Raw genomic sequence first — 16513 nt, forward strand, 5'->3', positions numbered from 1 at the left:
CAGGAGCACTAGTCAGAGCAACCTACCATCCAGGGGCGTAGCCAGACAGATTTTGGGTGGGCCTAGTCAGTGGCGTAGCAAGGGGGGCTGCCACCTGGGGCGGGGCGGTTTGCCGTTGCACCCCCCCCCCCCCCCGGGTGCAGCACGATGACATACCCCCCCTCGGCGCATCGACACACACCCCCCCCCCCCCCCCGCCTGACCCAGTGCCCACCCTCTTCCGTCCAACCAGCTCCCTACCTTTTAAAAAAATATCGGAATCCTCACGCCTGCACGTTAAAGAAATGTGCACCGTCTCATCGAGCCTTCCCTTGCTCTGTCTGTCCCGCCCTCCACTGACGCAACTTCCTATTTCCGCAAGGGCGGGACAGACAGAGCGAGAGAAGGCCCGATGAGACGCTGCACATTTCTTTTACGTGCAGGCGCGAGGTGCTGCGCCTCGCTTCGGATTTCAATATTTTTTAAAGGTAGGGGGGAGCTGGTTGGACAGAGGAGGGTGGGCACTGGGGGGGGGGTGTTGATGCACTGAGGGGGGGAGCTGGCAGGGAGCACCGCCCTTCCCGCCCCCCCCTTGCTACGCCACTTCAGCCTAGTCAAGAAGTGGGTGGGCACCAAGTGTTCTCGCCCCCCGCCCCCCCCCCCCCCCCCAAATGCAATGAGGGCAGTATCAGCAGCTTAGGAAGCTTAGACTGCTGAAGTGGAAAGCAGTGTTTTCAGCACCATCAGGGGGAGGTCTTCAGCTGGCGAAGCTTGGGATCCCCACTAGCTAGCACTAAATATGTGCTGCTGTTGAGTGGGCCTGAGCCTTAAGTGGATGGGCCCTGGCCCACCCAGGCCCACCTGTGGCTACGCCACTGCTACCATCTGCTAGAGGTAGAGAAGAGGTACTGAAGTTGTTCAGTGAGCACCAGCAGGTTATACCAGTGAGTTTTCTCTATCTCCATTTGCTGGTAGGAGGAGATAACACCCACTTTTTAGAAGAATGGTGCAGCCAGACAACAAGGGAAAGTTAAATTAACTGCAACATAATTTCATTTTTTTTCTTTTTCATTGTGTTTTGTAAATTATTCCATAGACATATCTTCCTTAATTCTTACATAGTAATGTGTTACTGTATTTTTCGGACTATAAGACGCACCGGACCATAAGACGTACCTAGGTTTTAGAGGAGGGAAATAGGGAAAAAAAAATTTTTCCTTTTTCCCTCCTCTAAAACCTAGGTGCTCCGGTGCGTCTTGTCCGAGTTCGGGATCGCCCTCCCCCCGGCCCTGTCACCACTTCTCCTACTCACGTCACGCGATCTTCCCTGGTGGTCTAGTGACGTCGGGGCAGGAAAGAGCCCCCTCTTTCCTGCCCAGCGCGCTGCTCTCCATCCTCCTGTATGCAGCCTGACAGTCTCGGCGAGATTCAAAATGGCCGCTGAGAATTGAAGTCTCGGCGGCCATTTTGAATCTTGCCGAGACCGTCAGGCTGCATACAGGAGGATGGAGAGCAGCGCGCTGGGCAGGAAAGAGTGGGCTCTTTCCTGCCCCGACGTCACTAGACCACCAGGGAAGATCGCGTGACGTGAGTAGAGAGAAGTGGTAACAGGACCGGGGGGAGGGCGATCCCGAACTCGGAGGGCGGGCGGCCAGCCAGCCAAATCTACCTTCGGACTATAAGACGCACCCCCCATTGTCCTCCCAAATTTTGGGGGAAAAAAGTGCGTCTTATAGTCCGAAAAATACGGTAATTTAGAACAAACCTCTTACTCTGTTCATAACTATATCTTTTGCAATATAATGTAAGCCACATTGAGCCTGCAAATAGGTGGGAAAATGTGGGGTACAAATGTAGCAAATAAATATTAGAGTATTGACTATTTGAGCATGATGATTTGATTCCTTTCTGAATTCCCTTGTGAAATACAAGAGTTGAAAATAAAAAGTATTTCACTAAAAATAAGTCCTTTACCCTTTTTCTGTTGATCTGTAATATAATTGAATTGTGTGTTTTGTCAACCAGTAAAAAAGGTAAAAACACAAAAATAAACAAGTATATTACAATGCATGGCAGTTTTACCAGAAGAGGAGAGGTTAAATACTGCCTTGTGAATAATTAATTTATGAATAAAAAAACAAGTGTTATTTAGTCTCTTGGGTGCTGGTGAAGGCAACAGTATCAGAATTCAAGAAAGCATGGGGTGAGGACAGAAGATCCATACTGGTGAATAAGTAAGGGTGGGCTCAGCAGTATTGCAGCATGATAGGAAAATAGGTAGACTGGGTGAGTCTCTTCCCCTAGAAGGACAAATCTACTGAGGTTGAAGTTATTACAGGTTGCCAAATATTATATTAACATTTAAGGAAGGTGACACCATTACAGTTGTCTGTAGATGAAGTAAGATGTGCTTAAATTTTTTTTATATGTACAGAGTAGCACAAACAAAATGTTTTGTTTTGTTCTGCATGTCAAGTATGCATCTTCCCTTTTCATGCTGTTCTGATAGGACAGCACTGAAGAGAGAAGAAGCAGTCATGCAGTGCTTGAAGCAGTGGTTGTTGCTGGAATTGATAACCAGTGGTATCTGAGAGCTTTTAGTGACTGTTAAGACTTATCCATTTCTAAGTGCTACATTTTCTTCAACTGTCAAGTTTGTTGGGGGAGAAAGAAGGTGTTTGCAGGTTATATTGATGGCTTCAGTAGTTCCCTAGGACTTACTGTTTCTTATATAAACTTTTGTTTTGGACACAGATATATTTTTACATCTTTGTAGGTAGTTCTGAAGAATTTTGTTGCAGTTCTTTTCAGTCTACGAAATGCATCAATGTAGCGGTTTACTATACATATCTAACGTTGTGATCTTGTTCACAGGATCTGGTGAAAAGCCATCTGATGTATGCAGTCAGAGAAGAGGTGGAAGTCCTGAAGGAACAAATAAAAGAATTGATTGAGAGAAACTGTACGCTTGAACGAGAAAATGCACTATTAAAATCTCTTGCAAACAATGACCAGTTGTCTCAGCTCCCTTCCCAACAGGCCAACCCCAGTAGTACACCACAACAACAAACAGTGATAGCACAGCCACTGCAGACAGCGCAACCTCCACAGCAGCCAAATGTCTCTTCAGCATAAAGCTTTTTGCTACCTTCAGAAAAAGCAAACCTGAAAACAGTCTATCCATGTGTGCCACTGATTTTTCTCTCCACTTTATATGAAAGCAAGTAGCCATGCTTCTGTTGTGTGTTTGGCCTTTTCAGTATTAGACAATCATTCTACGAGAGCTTTCCCTCACTTTGAGATGTCATGCAGTGCAGCTGATGTCCAATACATGCCATCAATGCACAAAAGAGGGTAGTAGAAAGGGTTGTAAGTGAAAATAAGTCTGCATTTGGGTGCACATGGGGGGGGATGGGATCCCTCAAATCTTTGGTGGCTATCCAGTGGTTTCTATTACCAGTGGATTATTTTTGAGCCTTTCAATGTCATATAGTATACAACCCATCTGACTTCAAGAGCCACCATTCTTTAATATTTGCCTCCGTTAGTTTCATTTATTTTGTTTTATTTATTACAAGGCTGCTATTTCATAATGTGTATGAACAATGTCACAGAACTTTTTTTCTTTTGTTGTTTTTGGAGAATAAATGTAAGTATATCAGTAAAGGAATTGATGGGGTTGTGTTTAGTAGGTAAAATGTTTAGGCAATAATTGAACAAAAGTATCCTGATATATTTCTAACACTAATGGCATTTTACCTTTTGGTATTTATTTGCAGTAGTTGAGGCCCATTTTGAATGTAAATTTTGTATAGTGTAAGTATAAACCTTAGAGCATCTGTACAGATAGTCACCGATCCTCATGATATAATAATTGGGCTATTTTGATGAAGAAAATTTTGCTCATTTATGTTTCTGCTTTTTGATTCTGAGAGAGATTGCCATGATTCCTCTGCTTTAGAACATTTAAATTACCTTTTTTTTTTTTTTTTTGAAGGGTGGGAATAAAAAAAAAAGCTGTGAAATTGTTCAACCTACTTTGTAACCAAAGAAGCAAAGCTGTGTAATTGTTTTTTTTTTTAATTTCATAATGCACATTCTGTATGTATTTTTATTTAGTGTTTTCTCATTCACTGTTTTCTTTGCTGTTTAGCATGATCTGCATGACTTATACTCTTTGAACCACTTTCTTACCTCATGTTTTATTCAGCACTCTTATTGTAAAATGTACTAGTTTGTGAACTGTCGAATGAACAACTGGTCTTGGTGGAACTGAGCTAGTGTACGATACACTAGTAGGTTAAAATAAAACAAAAAATGAAGTGAGCCATCTTTTGTTCATTTAAAATGGTGTTTTGAATTTCATATGCAAAAAAAGTTTTGTTACATTGCAGATTTTAATGTATTTAATAAATGCAACATGCAGATTAAGTGCAGTGTATATGGAGTATTTAAATTTAAAAAAAATGTACATTTCATAAATAGTTTCATTTTGTGTATACTAACACGTGTCAGAAATTAATGAATAAATATATATTTTACCACTTTCTGAAATTGTTTTGTTAAACTGCGTGACTGTTAAGCTTAACATCATATCAACATAACTTCAAGACTTTGTATTAAACATCTTATTTTTCAGTTCTGTAATGTTTGCTTGCATATTTTAAACTTGATTTTTGCTGACATTTTATAATTAGAAACAGGTCTTTTATTTCTTTACCAAAGCAAACCATGGAATATTTTGTTAATACACATAGTTTTAAGTACTCCCTTTGTGTGGACTTATTGTAAATTGGCAATGGCACATCTCCTAGGAGACCCAGCTATTAAGTAGCATCACTGGGTTGTATTAAATAGTACCCAAGGTCTACAGCTTTATAAGTATTGCAATTTATTTTATTAAAGGGACATATCTGTTAAAAAAAAAATGCTACCAATCTTTTGGTACTTGCTACCCAGTGTTTCTGATTAGATCAGTTTTTTCCCAAGTAATATTATGAAAAGTTATTTGATAGGTATAGACTCACACTGAGCTTGTGCCACTGCCAGTTGTGGTCAGATTACCCAGCATATACTTGTTTATCTCATGTGTAGCCAGTTTGGGCAGGCTCAGATTCCAAGCTGGAAAGCTGGTGCATCTTGGCTTCAAGGCCCCTTAACAACTGGACAAGGCTGCTGCCTAAGATGAAAGCTGCTGGTGTGTTGCAAAGATCAGCTGCAGTTAAAGCAAAACAAGTCTTGATAGTTTCATCAACTCAAAGAACCATTGTTGTGTTCTTTAACCTTCAGAAATGGCGAGCAGTTTCCAGGTAGCCCTTTTACCCAGGTAAATGACTCTGAAATATGCCTTCATTATGGGAGCTGATGTAATAGTGTGGGAGGTTAAGTGCAGAGCTTAGTGTGTGTTCTATGTACAAATTGATTTATGGCCACCTTGTACAGGAAGCGTGTATTTTTGTAGATGGGGCACTGCTGATTAAAATGCAATAATGAAGGTTTATTAGATTGCTGATATATTGACCAAAACAGTTCACATATTAAAGATAAATTTCTCTATCCCTATTGAGCTTAAAATCTAAGGTATTACCTGTTAAACCTGATGCAAAGAAGTTGCCGAACATATGAAGGCCAAATGTATTATTCCTTAATGTCCCTTCGGAACTGCCCAGAAAATAAGTGACTTATGGGTTGTGCACCCCTTCCAGCAGGTGGAGACTGAGAATTCTGACTCTCATGAGCCAATAAGAGCCTTGGGTTGCTAGACTAAAAAGGGCTCACCATGTTCCACCTGCTGGAGACTGAGTATACTGAATCTTTCTCTTTCTTTCTGGGCTTTGTCTTTAATAAAAATAAAAATTGGTTAATGTTTACTCTTGCCTTCTGTGCAGTAGCATTCCTATTAGGACTGAGAGGCTGAGACCGCGGGGTTCTCTGTGAGCCTCGGCGGGGTGTCACACTCGAGTGGCTGGGTCCCTCCCCCCTCTTTCTCTTTTACTTTACCTCGCTTTGCCTTTTTCCCATTATACTTCTAGGACATTAATTGTTTGACCCCTGACATGCTTTGTTTTTATGTAGATTTTTCTAAGCCACATTGGGCCTGCCCATGGGTGGGAAAGTGTGGGATATAAATTCTATAATCAAACCTCCCACTGTATAATTGTTAGTGTAGACACCAATTTGTTTTATTGGTAAAGTACTGCATTATCAGTTTCATGCTCTGCCTTTCGTCCTTGCTGCAGCTCCTCATACCTTTACAAAGGTGGTGGTGGCGGTAGTGACACTCAGAAAAGAGGGCATCCTAATTTGTAGTGGCCTAGTGGTTAGGGTGGTGGACTTTGGTCCTGGGGAACTGAGGAACTGAGTTCGATTCCCACTTCAGGCACAGTCAGCTCCTTGTGACTCTGGGCAAGTCACTTAACCATTGCCCCATGTAAGCCGCATTGAGCCTGCCATGAGTGGGAAAGCACGGGGTACAAATGTAACAAAAAAAAAATATTTACCTGGACGATTGGTTAATCAGAGCAAAGTTGCATTAGGAGAATCTGCAGGCCATGGATCGAGTAGTCGTTTCTCTCGGATGGGTGGTAAATTCTCTCAAAAGTTGCTTAGTGCTGTCTCAGACTCTCAACTATCTCAGTCTCCTTCAATACTCTGCAAGGGTGAGTTTCTGCCACAGAACAGGATTGTCAAACTTCAGGATCAGATTTGTGCCCCTCTGCACAAACCGGTGCTGTGTGCGAGAGATTATCTTCAGGTCTTTAGGATCCATGGCAGCAATGATAGAAGTAGGTCCTTGGGCCAGAACACATATGAGACCTCTGCAGAAGTCCCTCTTGGTCTCCGCAGACAGATTCTCTGAATGTCAGACTGCTACTCAGAACCCTGGAGCAATGGCTTTGGATGCAAAATCTGACCAAGGGGAGTCCCTCTGGATCCACCTTAGTAAATAATAGTAACAACCAATGCCAGCCTCAGGGGCTGGGGAGCTCATTGTATGCGCATGGTCTTTGGTCCCAGGAGAAGTCTGTTGGAAACGAGCAATTTAGCTCTAGAGTCATTTCTTCATCTAGTCGAACACAGGCCCGTAGGTGTTCTCTCAGCAAGGAGGGACAAGGAGTCAGCTAGAACAGGAAGCTGCTCTTCTCATAGTTTGAGCAGAACATCTCTCGGAGCCATTGGCATCTCATGTAAAGAAATACTATAACTTCTCCTAATTGAAAACTGTAAGCCACATTGAACCAAAATCTGTTTTTGGATACCAGTGGGATATAAGAATGAATAAATAAATGTAGCAGGGACAACGAATGTTCAGGCAGACTTTCTCAGTCGCCACACTCTAGATCCAGGAGAATGGGAGCTCAGCGCAGCAGCATTTCAAGCCGTTCTCGATCACTTAGGTCTCCCAGTCATGGATCTTATGGCAACAAATCTCAATTCTAAAATGCTGTGATTCTTCAGTCGCAGGAAGGATCACAAAGTAGAGGACATAGATGCCCTTCAGCTGTGGCCATTGGAGCTTCTTTATGCATTTCCTCCGTGGACTCTTCTAGGATGCCTCATTCAAAGGATCAAGGTGCACAAGGATCTTGTAATAGGCAGCACTAGATCGGCCCCACAGGCCTTGGTATGCCAATTTTGTGTGTCTTCTATCGGACACTCCGTTGAAGCTTCCAGAGTCTCCCCAGCCTTTGGTTCCAGGGTCCGATAGATCATCCACATCTGGCTCAATTTTTTGTCGTACGACTTGGCTCTTGAAAGGGCACAGTTGACAAAAAGAGGTTACTTAACCAATGTGATTATCACGATGCTTCATTCGCAATGTCTATTGACTTCTCTGAATTATATTTGAACTTGGTGTATTTTTGAGTCTTGATATGCTGATCGGGCCATTTCTCCATTTCAAGCGTCGGTGATGCACATCTTAGATTTTTTACAGGAAGGTTTTGATAAAGGCTTGGCACTTGCTTCTCTTAAGGTGCAGATTGTAGCGTCTTGTTTTCATGGTTATATCAGGGGGAAAACCTAAGTTGGTCATCCAGACGTTTGTTTCCTTAGGAGAGCGGGTCTCATTCACCCTCGTTCTAGACCTGTCTTTCCAGCTTGGTACCTCAATTTAGCTCTCTCGATCCTTACTAGATCTCCTTTTGAACCTTTGTCAGCTTGCTCTCAAAGATTAAATGCTCAAGATGGTATTTTTGGTAACCATTACCTCAGCTAGACGTGTATCGCAGATGTTTTCCTGTTGATCTTTTTTTTTTTTTTTGAGTTTTATAAGGTACGGGTAGTTCCTTCTTTCCTTCCTAAACTCTTGTTGAGATTTCTTTTGAACCAACCAGTGGTTTTGCCAGTCCTAGGTTCTTCCTCTGGCACACAAGACCAGCAGCTTCAGCATAAATTTGATGGCAAGCGAGTTCTTAAGCAGTATTTGCAGACTATGGAAGAATATAGATAATCGGATTGTCTTTTCTTGCTGCTTGGGGGTTCCCACAAAGGGGTTGGTGGCGTCCAAACCCACCATTTCTAGATGGCTTAAGGAGATGATTGCTTCCGCATACCTTTCTGGGAAACCTGTTCCTGAAGGAGAAAAATCACACTCTACTAGTGGGCAAGCTGCATGCATCATGGACCGAGCGATTCTTGGTGCCTCCTTTGGAAATATGTAAAGCGGCAAAGTGTCCTTCCTTACATTCATTTTCTAAGCATTACAGACTTGATATTCAAGTGGAGGAGTGGCCTAGTGGTTAGGGTGGTGGACTTTGGTCCTGGGGAACTGAGTTTGATTCCCACTTCAGGCACAGGCAGCTCCTTGTGACTCTGGGCAAGTCACTTAACCCTCCATTGCCCCATGTAAGCCGCATTGAGCCTGCCATGAGTGGGAAAAGCGCGGGGTACAAATGTAACATAAATAAATAAAAAATATTCAGTGTTAGGTTGCTGTTTTTGGCATGAGGGTGCTTACGATGGGATTGTTAGGGTCCCTGCAATGAATGTACTGCTTTGTTACTTCCCATTAGTCACCTTCTGGACTGGTCTGGAGAGATGCTAAGGAAAGAGAAATGAGATCTTAACTGCTAATTTGCTTTCCTTTAGTCCCTCTGGACCGGCTAAGATCCCTCCCTATACTGTGGTCTTCATCAATTAAATAAAGTTCTTTAAGGTCAAAGTAATTTTCAAGTTCTTTGGGTTCCGTTTGAGCTGCTTTGAGCGGTTGTGTTTTGTCAAGAGCCTTACCTTTGAACACTACCTGTGAGAGTGTGTGTATATGTTGAAAGTGGCTGGGTTCATCAGTTGCACAGAAGTTGATCTTTCTGGTTTCTCTCCTGCTTTGTAAAGATACTGAATCTTCCTCTAGCAACCCAGGGCTCTTATTAACTCTCACAAGTCAGAATTCTCAGTTTCCACCTGCTGGAAGGCATACACAACCCATCAGTCACTTACTTTCTGGGCCAGACCGGAGGGACTAAAGGAAAGCAAATTAGCAGGTAAGATCTAATTTCTCCTTTTGTGGCAGAGGTTTTAGTGTGTGATTTGAGGGAAAGTAAAGTTAATTTGTTCTGTGGCTAGGAGTAGTGAGGGGTTCATTCCTGTTCTCTTTTCTTATTGGAGAAGACGAGTCAATTAAAAAAAAAAATGAGGATGAGTTGCTAAAGTGATGTTGCCAAATGCACAGTTATGGGGGTGGTGCTATGAGTATGGAATGGACAATGTGCTCAGCTACAGAAATGTATATAATACCTTATAGCAGGAATATACATTCTAGATAAGCATACCTAATGTGCATGCTCTTCCATGTCCCAATACAGTCTCAGTGCAAAATATTCTATTGCTAATGCACATCAGATGTATGTACATTTCCATTGTGATAAGCAAACTTTCCTATATTTGTACACACATTTGCATGTTCGCAGTTTGCTGCATCGGATATAAACATTTTTCTATATGCTAGCAAACTGTGTGGTGAGCTTTGGTGCACAGCTCTTAACACATGCCTTTATACTAATAGAGAAGACCTGTCACAGAATGACAGGTAGCCATAGCCCCTCTGTGGCATACTACTACTTATGATGCCTCTCCCAGGCTGTACTGCTGCAGTCAGGGAGGTTTGATTGAGAACAGGAGACTGCATGATGTCAAAACGTTGAAGCCACTTAGGTTAGTCTGTATTTCCCCTTCCCCATGCAGCCATCATTCTGCGTACACTCAAAACAAGCAAACATATGAGCTGCTGCATCCACGTTGTCATTCTTTGTTGGTAGCATTTTTATTTAATCTCGCTTATATTTTCAAACATGCCAACTTGTGCAGCATACAGATGTACACAGGAAGTATATTAATGGAATAACTTTTTACAAGTAGAGTAGTACTTTGTTATAAATTGTAATCAGTGTGTCTTTTGGAGGGGCTGGTTACAGGGACACCCTAGCATATATTCGTGCAGATTTTTTTTTTTTTTCCTGGTAAAGGGCCACTAAAACTGAATGTTGCGCACCTGATTCTCATGTCTGAGTCTCTATGTACTTATTTAATGAAATTTTTATCCCATATTAAACATGAATTAGGTTGAAACCAGGGAGCATTTAAAAAAAAATGTTTTTTCCTGTGCTTAGATCAAAAGAGAGAGTTTGTAGGAACTTCCTCCTTTTGGTTTGAGGAATGCAGTGGTATATTGTAAAAATGCACTATTACTACTCTTTGAGAGATTCAATAATGAGTGCAGAGCTACTTTCATGCAGAAGTCCAGAGTCAGTCTAAATGTGCCAATGTTTTCCAGTTCTGTGATATATATTTTTTCTTCATCATTTTTCAACAGCAATTTCTGTTAGCCAAATGCAAACACAATTATGTTAAGTTTTGGATGTTACGGAATTCTATTATTCTCTTATTTCCAGTTTTGGCACAGTATATGTCATCACAAGGACAAAATATAAGAAAATCAATGGACTGCATTAGGGGCTTATAGCCCATTTAGTTATGTTTAAATGAGAGATCTGCATGAAAGAAAATATTTATTTTTTTATTATTTTGACTTACGAAAATCACTTGTCCCTGAAACATAATCAAAATAGAATAATCCATTTGTACGGTGAAGGTATGATTCCATGTGCCCCACTGAAAGGAGAGTTTAACTTTATTTCCAGTCTTGATAACACCAGGCTTCTCAAGGCAGATTACAACATTTAAGATGAATCAGTCAGTCAAAAGGATATCCTCACTGAAATTTGGCCATGTATTACTGTGTTGTATAGAACTGTGTAGAAAAATCAGCACAAAATACAGCCTTTTAGTGTGATTTCTACCAGCTAAAATTTTTGAAGCTGTTTCAGTGATATTCAATTTTTTTTCATGATATCTACATGTGGGAAGCTGTAAAATTTTTAAAAATACTTTTGTACTCCACCTTTTAAGGCACTGCCTATTCAACTGGAACAGTTTTTGCCTTTTTACAGATGGACCACGCATAGGCAGTCTATTGAAATCAATAGTAAAAGATTATTAGAAATAATAAAATTTGCCATTGTTTTGGGTCAACCAGTATGGTGGAAATCTCTACCTACTGCCATTAAGCTCTACCTACTGCCTTCAACCCATATAATGGACTAGATAGCCTTGTACCGTACAGTCTTGTGTTCTCAATCTAACCACCTTGGCTGCAGTGATCTTCCTTGTTCTGTGATATCTCCTAGTCCTCATGATGCTGCTGATGATCTTCCTTCCTCATTTCTACACACTAGTGTATCTCTGTGGTGATTGGTATCTATAGTGCATTGACTGGTCCAGAGTTGACAACCATGACCTGACAAACCACCTATTGAGTATGGCGGGGTGTATATGTAGGAAAAATGTTTGTTTAGAAATACGATGTCCAAATGCATATTTAAATGATTTTTCTGAAAGGAAGGGAGGTGAAGTGATGTAATTTTTGAATTTAACTATCGAAATCTCAGAGTGGGATCCATAAGGCTAGTATGTATTGAGCATCTAATATCCTTGCATACTTTAACTATATTTTTAAAGGTTTTTTTTAAACATGGAAAGTCTTGATGGACTTCCGGCGGAGCTACTGGCCAAGATGGCCGCCACGAGCTGAGCTCCGCAAAGTCGCGATCAGGGATCCTCAATTTATCCCCCTTTAACGCCCCGAAACCTAGCACAACTCAGCGCCACAACAGCAAGGCACGCGCGGAAAGCAGATCAGCGTAGTGGACAAGGGAAAGCGGCGAAGTTGAGAGTGCGGAGAGCCGAAGTTGTATACCGCCCTTCCCCCGCGTCGCGGCGTGCTACCACGAGCCGGAGAAGTGGGAAGGCCGAAGTTCGCACGCGATCGGGACGGAGAAGAACAGCGGAACTGATTGAGTCCTGCAAAAGGCATAATAAAATAAGCAGGAGCGCCCTAGCAATTAGCCACGACACAGGCTGCCGAGTGAAGAAGGGGCAAGGGAGCTAGAATCGCTGCAGACAACAGGTAGAAGGCGGTTTATAAGCCTGCATACGGAGGCCAAAAGCAGCACATGCTCTTCACAGACACCCGGCAGACTCAACATCGGGTAAGACATTAAAAGTATACAACAGAGCTTGATGTAAAGATGCCAGAAGCCAGTAATATTAAGAGGAAAAGAAAAGGAAAAAAAAAAAAACGGCTATTGGCCCTAGAAAAATATGAGAAGCTTTTCCTACTTCAAGACATTAAAATAAGATCTTAAATTTTAAGAGATACAGACGATTGTTTACAGCAAAAAGATAAAACGCTCGGGAAACAGGAACGGAGATCCAAAGACCTCTGGGGACAGAATAAAAACCATCTCTGTGTATGGCTACCCGCAGCTCAAAAAAAGAACCGGAAAAATCCAGAGGGGGAGGCACAAAGATGGCGGAGAAAAGCTCCCCCGCATCTCCTTCAGTGAGCTTGGTTTGGGCCTCAGAAATAGTAACAGAGGTCAAAATGGCAGTAGAAAAAACAATGAGCCAACAACTTCAACAGATACTGGACAAGCTGGATGGAATGGATCAGCGGTTTACGACCTTCACGAAAGACTTTCAAGAGGTCCAGCAACGGTTGGGGGAAGTAGAAACAACAACGCAGGAATCATCAAGGACCATACAACATCTCCAAAAAAACAGTAACGGTACTGGAAGAAAAAGTAGATGATCTAGAGAACCGCTCTAGAAGAAACAACTTAAGACTGGTAGGAATACCTGAATCAATAAAAGATGGAGAGCTCAGGGAATTTCTTGAAACCTGGCTGGAGAAGATTTTTAACAACCAAAGCACGGCAGGGCCGCTCAAGATTGAACGGGCACATCGGCTGGGAGCCAGAAAAGCAACCTCAGATAGACCTAGAGTGGTCATACTGAAACTGCTCCATTATCAACACAAGATGGACATATTAACAGCTCTCAGGAAAGGAGAAAAGCTGGAGATAGAGGGACATAAGATATTGTGCTTTCAAGATTACTCTACTAAAGTCTCGTTACAACGAAAGCAATACTCACAGGTATGTGGACGCCTTCATAAATTACAAATACGTTTCAGCCTATTATATCCGGCAAAACTGCGAATCCAGCACAATGGCGGAGTGAAATTTTGTGACACTGTGGAAGCGGCACAAACGCTGGTTGATCAACTGGAAAGAGACAGATCGAGCCCATCCAAAAATAAATAGTCTCAGCCGGCGGTGAGCGAAGACAAGAGAGGGACAGAAGACACAGTGTAAACCTGTGGTGTTAATTTTGCATGGCTGTGTGCGAGGGATGGGGTGGTAAATGTTACATAGAAAATATTGTATAACAAAAAGGGGACAAGTAACATAAAGTTGAGAATTAATTGTCAGCGAGGATCCTTGATCGCTGACACGGAGGTTGAGCACCATTGGTGCACTCAGGAGTAAGGGAAGGGGGGTAAGTCAGGGGAAGGATGGGGTACGGATGGGAAGAAGGGGGCTTACATTAAGTAACTGGAACTTCATGGTACAACAGGTAGCACAACAAATAAGTAGTAGCCTAACACCTGGAGATTTAAAATACAGAGTGATGGGTAAAGATAAGCGAGGGGGGTACAGGCTGGGATGCCTCCTTTGCCCATTGAGAGCGGGAAATACTTCAGTTTATCATCAAATAGAAGATGTCACGTAATGGCACTTAAAATAGTGACGTGGAATGTGGATGGTATCTCTTCACCGATTAAACGGCAGAAGATATTACAAGCACTCCATAAACAAAAGGTTTCTATAGCCTTATTGCAAGAAACGCACTTGAATGCTAAAGAACATGAGAAACTTCATAGATGGTGGGTGGGTTCCTACTATGAATCCCCGGCGCAGGCCAAAAAAGCAGGAGTCATAATATTGATCAGGAAGGGGATCCGTGTTCTAACCCATAAAGTTATAACAGATACAGAGGGAAGATTTGTGATAGCACATCTAACAATAGAGCGGCAACCAGTAGTACTGTGTAATCTGTATGCCCCTAATACATATAACAAGGCTTTCTATAAGAAGATCCTATGACATCTGTCGGGGTTTGATGGGCTCCCGCTATTGGTAGGAGGTGATTTTAATGCAGTAGATGACCCTAGTATAGACAGGTCGCACGGAGAGAAGAAGGGGACAGGAGCGGACTCACGGGGAATCAGAACACTTAGTGAGGTGCTGGACATGGTGGATGTGTGGAGGACTATGCACCCAGTAGAACGAGACTACACTCATTTATCTCGGGCGCACGACACCATGTCCCGCATTGACTATATCTTCATATCACGAGATCTGTTTACAAGGATTCAAGAGTCTGAAATAGGTCCCATAAAAATTTCAGATCATGCGATGGTAGCTATTACTTTGGGGCCCTTAAGTATAGACCCAAGTCACTTCCAATGGAAATTTTCAACTAGATTATACAGAGATAAAATATTCCGGGAATATATACTACAAAAATACAAGCAGTTCCAAGAAAACAATCAGGAACATAGATCCACCCCAATATTGTTCTGGGAGGCGGCCAAAGCTGTACTACGGGGGGAGATAATAGCATACACGAGCCATCAAAAAAAGACAAGGGACAAGGAGATGCAGAGGCTGGAAAAAGAGGTAACAAGGTTGAGGAGAGCATACGGACAAAGTCATTCCATACAGTTAAAAGCTCAACTCCTAGAGCTACAACAGACTTTAAACGAAAAGATTCAGCAACAGGCCCAGAAAAATTATATATATTATAGATATCAGTTATATAAATATGCCAACAAAAATAGCAGGATGTTAGCACGTCTAGCACAGCCAAGACAAGGACCTTCTAAAATAGCTGCTTTATATAATTCAGATGGCACATTAGTGAACGAGGATGCCCAAATAAATAAAGTACTGTTAGGGTTTTATAAAGGCCTATATTCAGCCCCAGATCCTCCCCCGTTGGATAGCAAGCTGTATTTCAGTAGCCAAGAGGTACTGCACGTAGACCAGAGGAGCTTGGATATGTTAAATGCCCCCATTACGGAAGGAGAGGTGTCCTGGGCAATACAGCAAAGTCCATTGGGAAAGGCCTCGGGCCCAGATGGCTACAGAGGGGAATTTTATAAAATGTTGAGAGAGGAGGTGGTACCATCTTTGACAGATATGTTTAATGCTATAGTGAAGGAGCAACAAATGCCTGCATCACTACGTCTGGCGCAGATCATAGTATTACCTAAGCCAGGGAGAGATGCAATGAAACCAGAGGCATATAGACCGATTTCATTGCTCAATTATGAAGCTAAGCTTTATGCTAAGGTCCTAGCAAATCGCCTCTCTAGGATATTGCCAGATATTATAGAGGAATCTCAAGTGGGCTTTGTACAGGGTAGGAATACTACGAAAAACGTGCGAAAGATAATTACAACATTAGAAGCCGTGTCAAATCAAACCATACCATCAGTGTTAGTCAGTTTTGATGCCGAGAAGGCTTTTGACAGGGTGGTCTGGGATTTTTTATTTGGTACATTAGAAGCCTATGGGATAAGTGGGTTTTTTCAAGAGGCAATAAGGGCGCTTTACTATCTACCACAAGCCCAGATATGGGCCAATGGTATAATGTCTACCCCTTTCTCTATATGTCGGGGCACTAGGCAGGGGTGTCCATTGTCGCCTTTACTGTTTGTTTTAACATTAGACCCCCTAATAAGAGATATCCTGCGGACACCAGACATACAAGGAGTTACAATTGGCGCTAACACTTTTAAAATTGCAGCTTTCGCTGATGACTTGTTAGTTCATGTGACCCACCCTAACACCTCACTGCCGGCCCTTTTGGAATGTATGGAAGAATATGGAGATTTTTCTGGCTTCAGATTAAATTTAGAGAAGTCGGAAGCTTTAAATGGACAGGAGTTACCAGAAGGGGATTGGCGTGAAAGGGTTCCATTAAAATGGGCAGAAGAATCTTTTCGCTACTTAGGAGTGAGACTATCCATGGATATTTCCAAATTATACCATCTGAATGTAGAGAAGTTGATACAGGATACAGGCCGCACTTTAGAGCAGTGGAATCATTTGCCTTTATCACTGATGGG

General features: G+C 42.2%; 1 protein-coding gene across 1 annotated transcript in view; it reads left to right on the forward strand.

Annotated features, from left to right (window-relative positions):
• TSC22D2 (TSC22 domain family member 2) overlaps positions 1-4507 on the forward strand; it is a 193019-nt gene extending 188512 nt beyond the window's left edge. The window contains exon 3 of the mRNA XM_030215899.1: positions 2854-4507. Coding sequence (XP_030071759.1) covers positions 2854-3114 — 261 coding nt within the window. The 3' untranslated portion in view covers positions 3115-4507. The remainder of the gene's footprint in view (positions 1-2853) is intronic.
• Positions 4508-16513: the final 12006 nt, after the last annotated feature.

This window comes from Microcaecilia unicolor, chromosome 10, assembly GCF_901765095.1.
Source record: "Microcaecilia unicolor chromosome 10, aMicUni1.1, whole genome shotgun sequence".
In the NCBI taxonomy this organism is placed as follows: domain Eukaryota; kingdom Metazoa; phylum Chordata; class Amphibia; order Gymnophiona; family Siphonopidae; genus Microcaecilia; species Microcaecilia unicolor.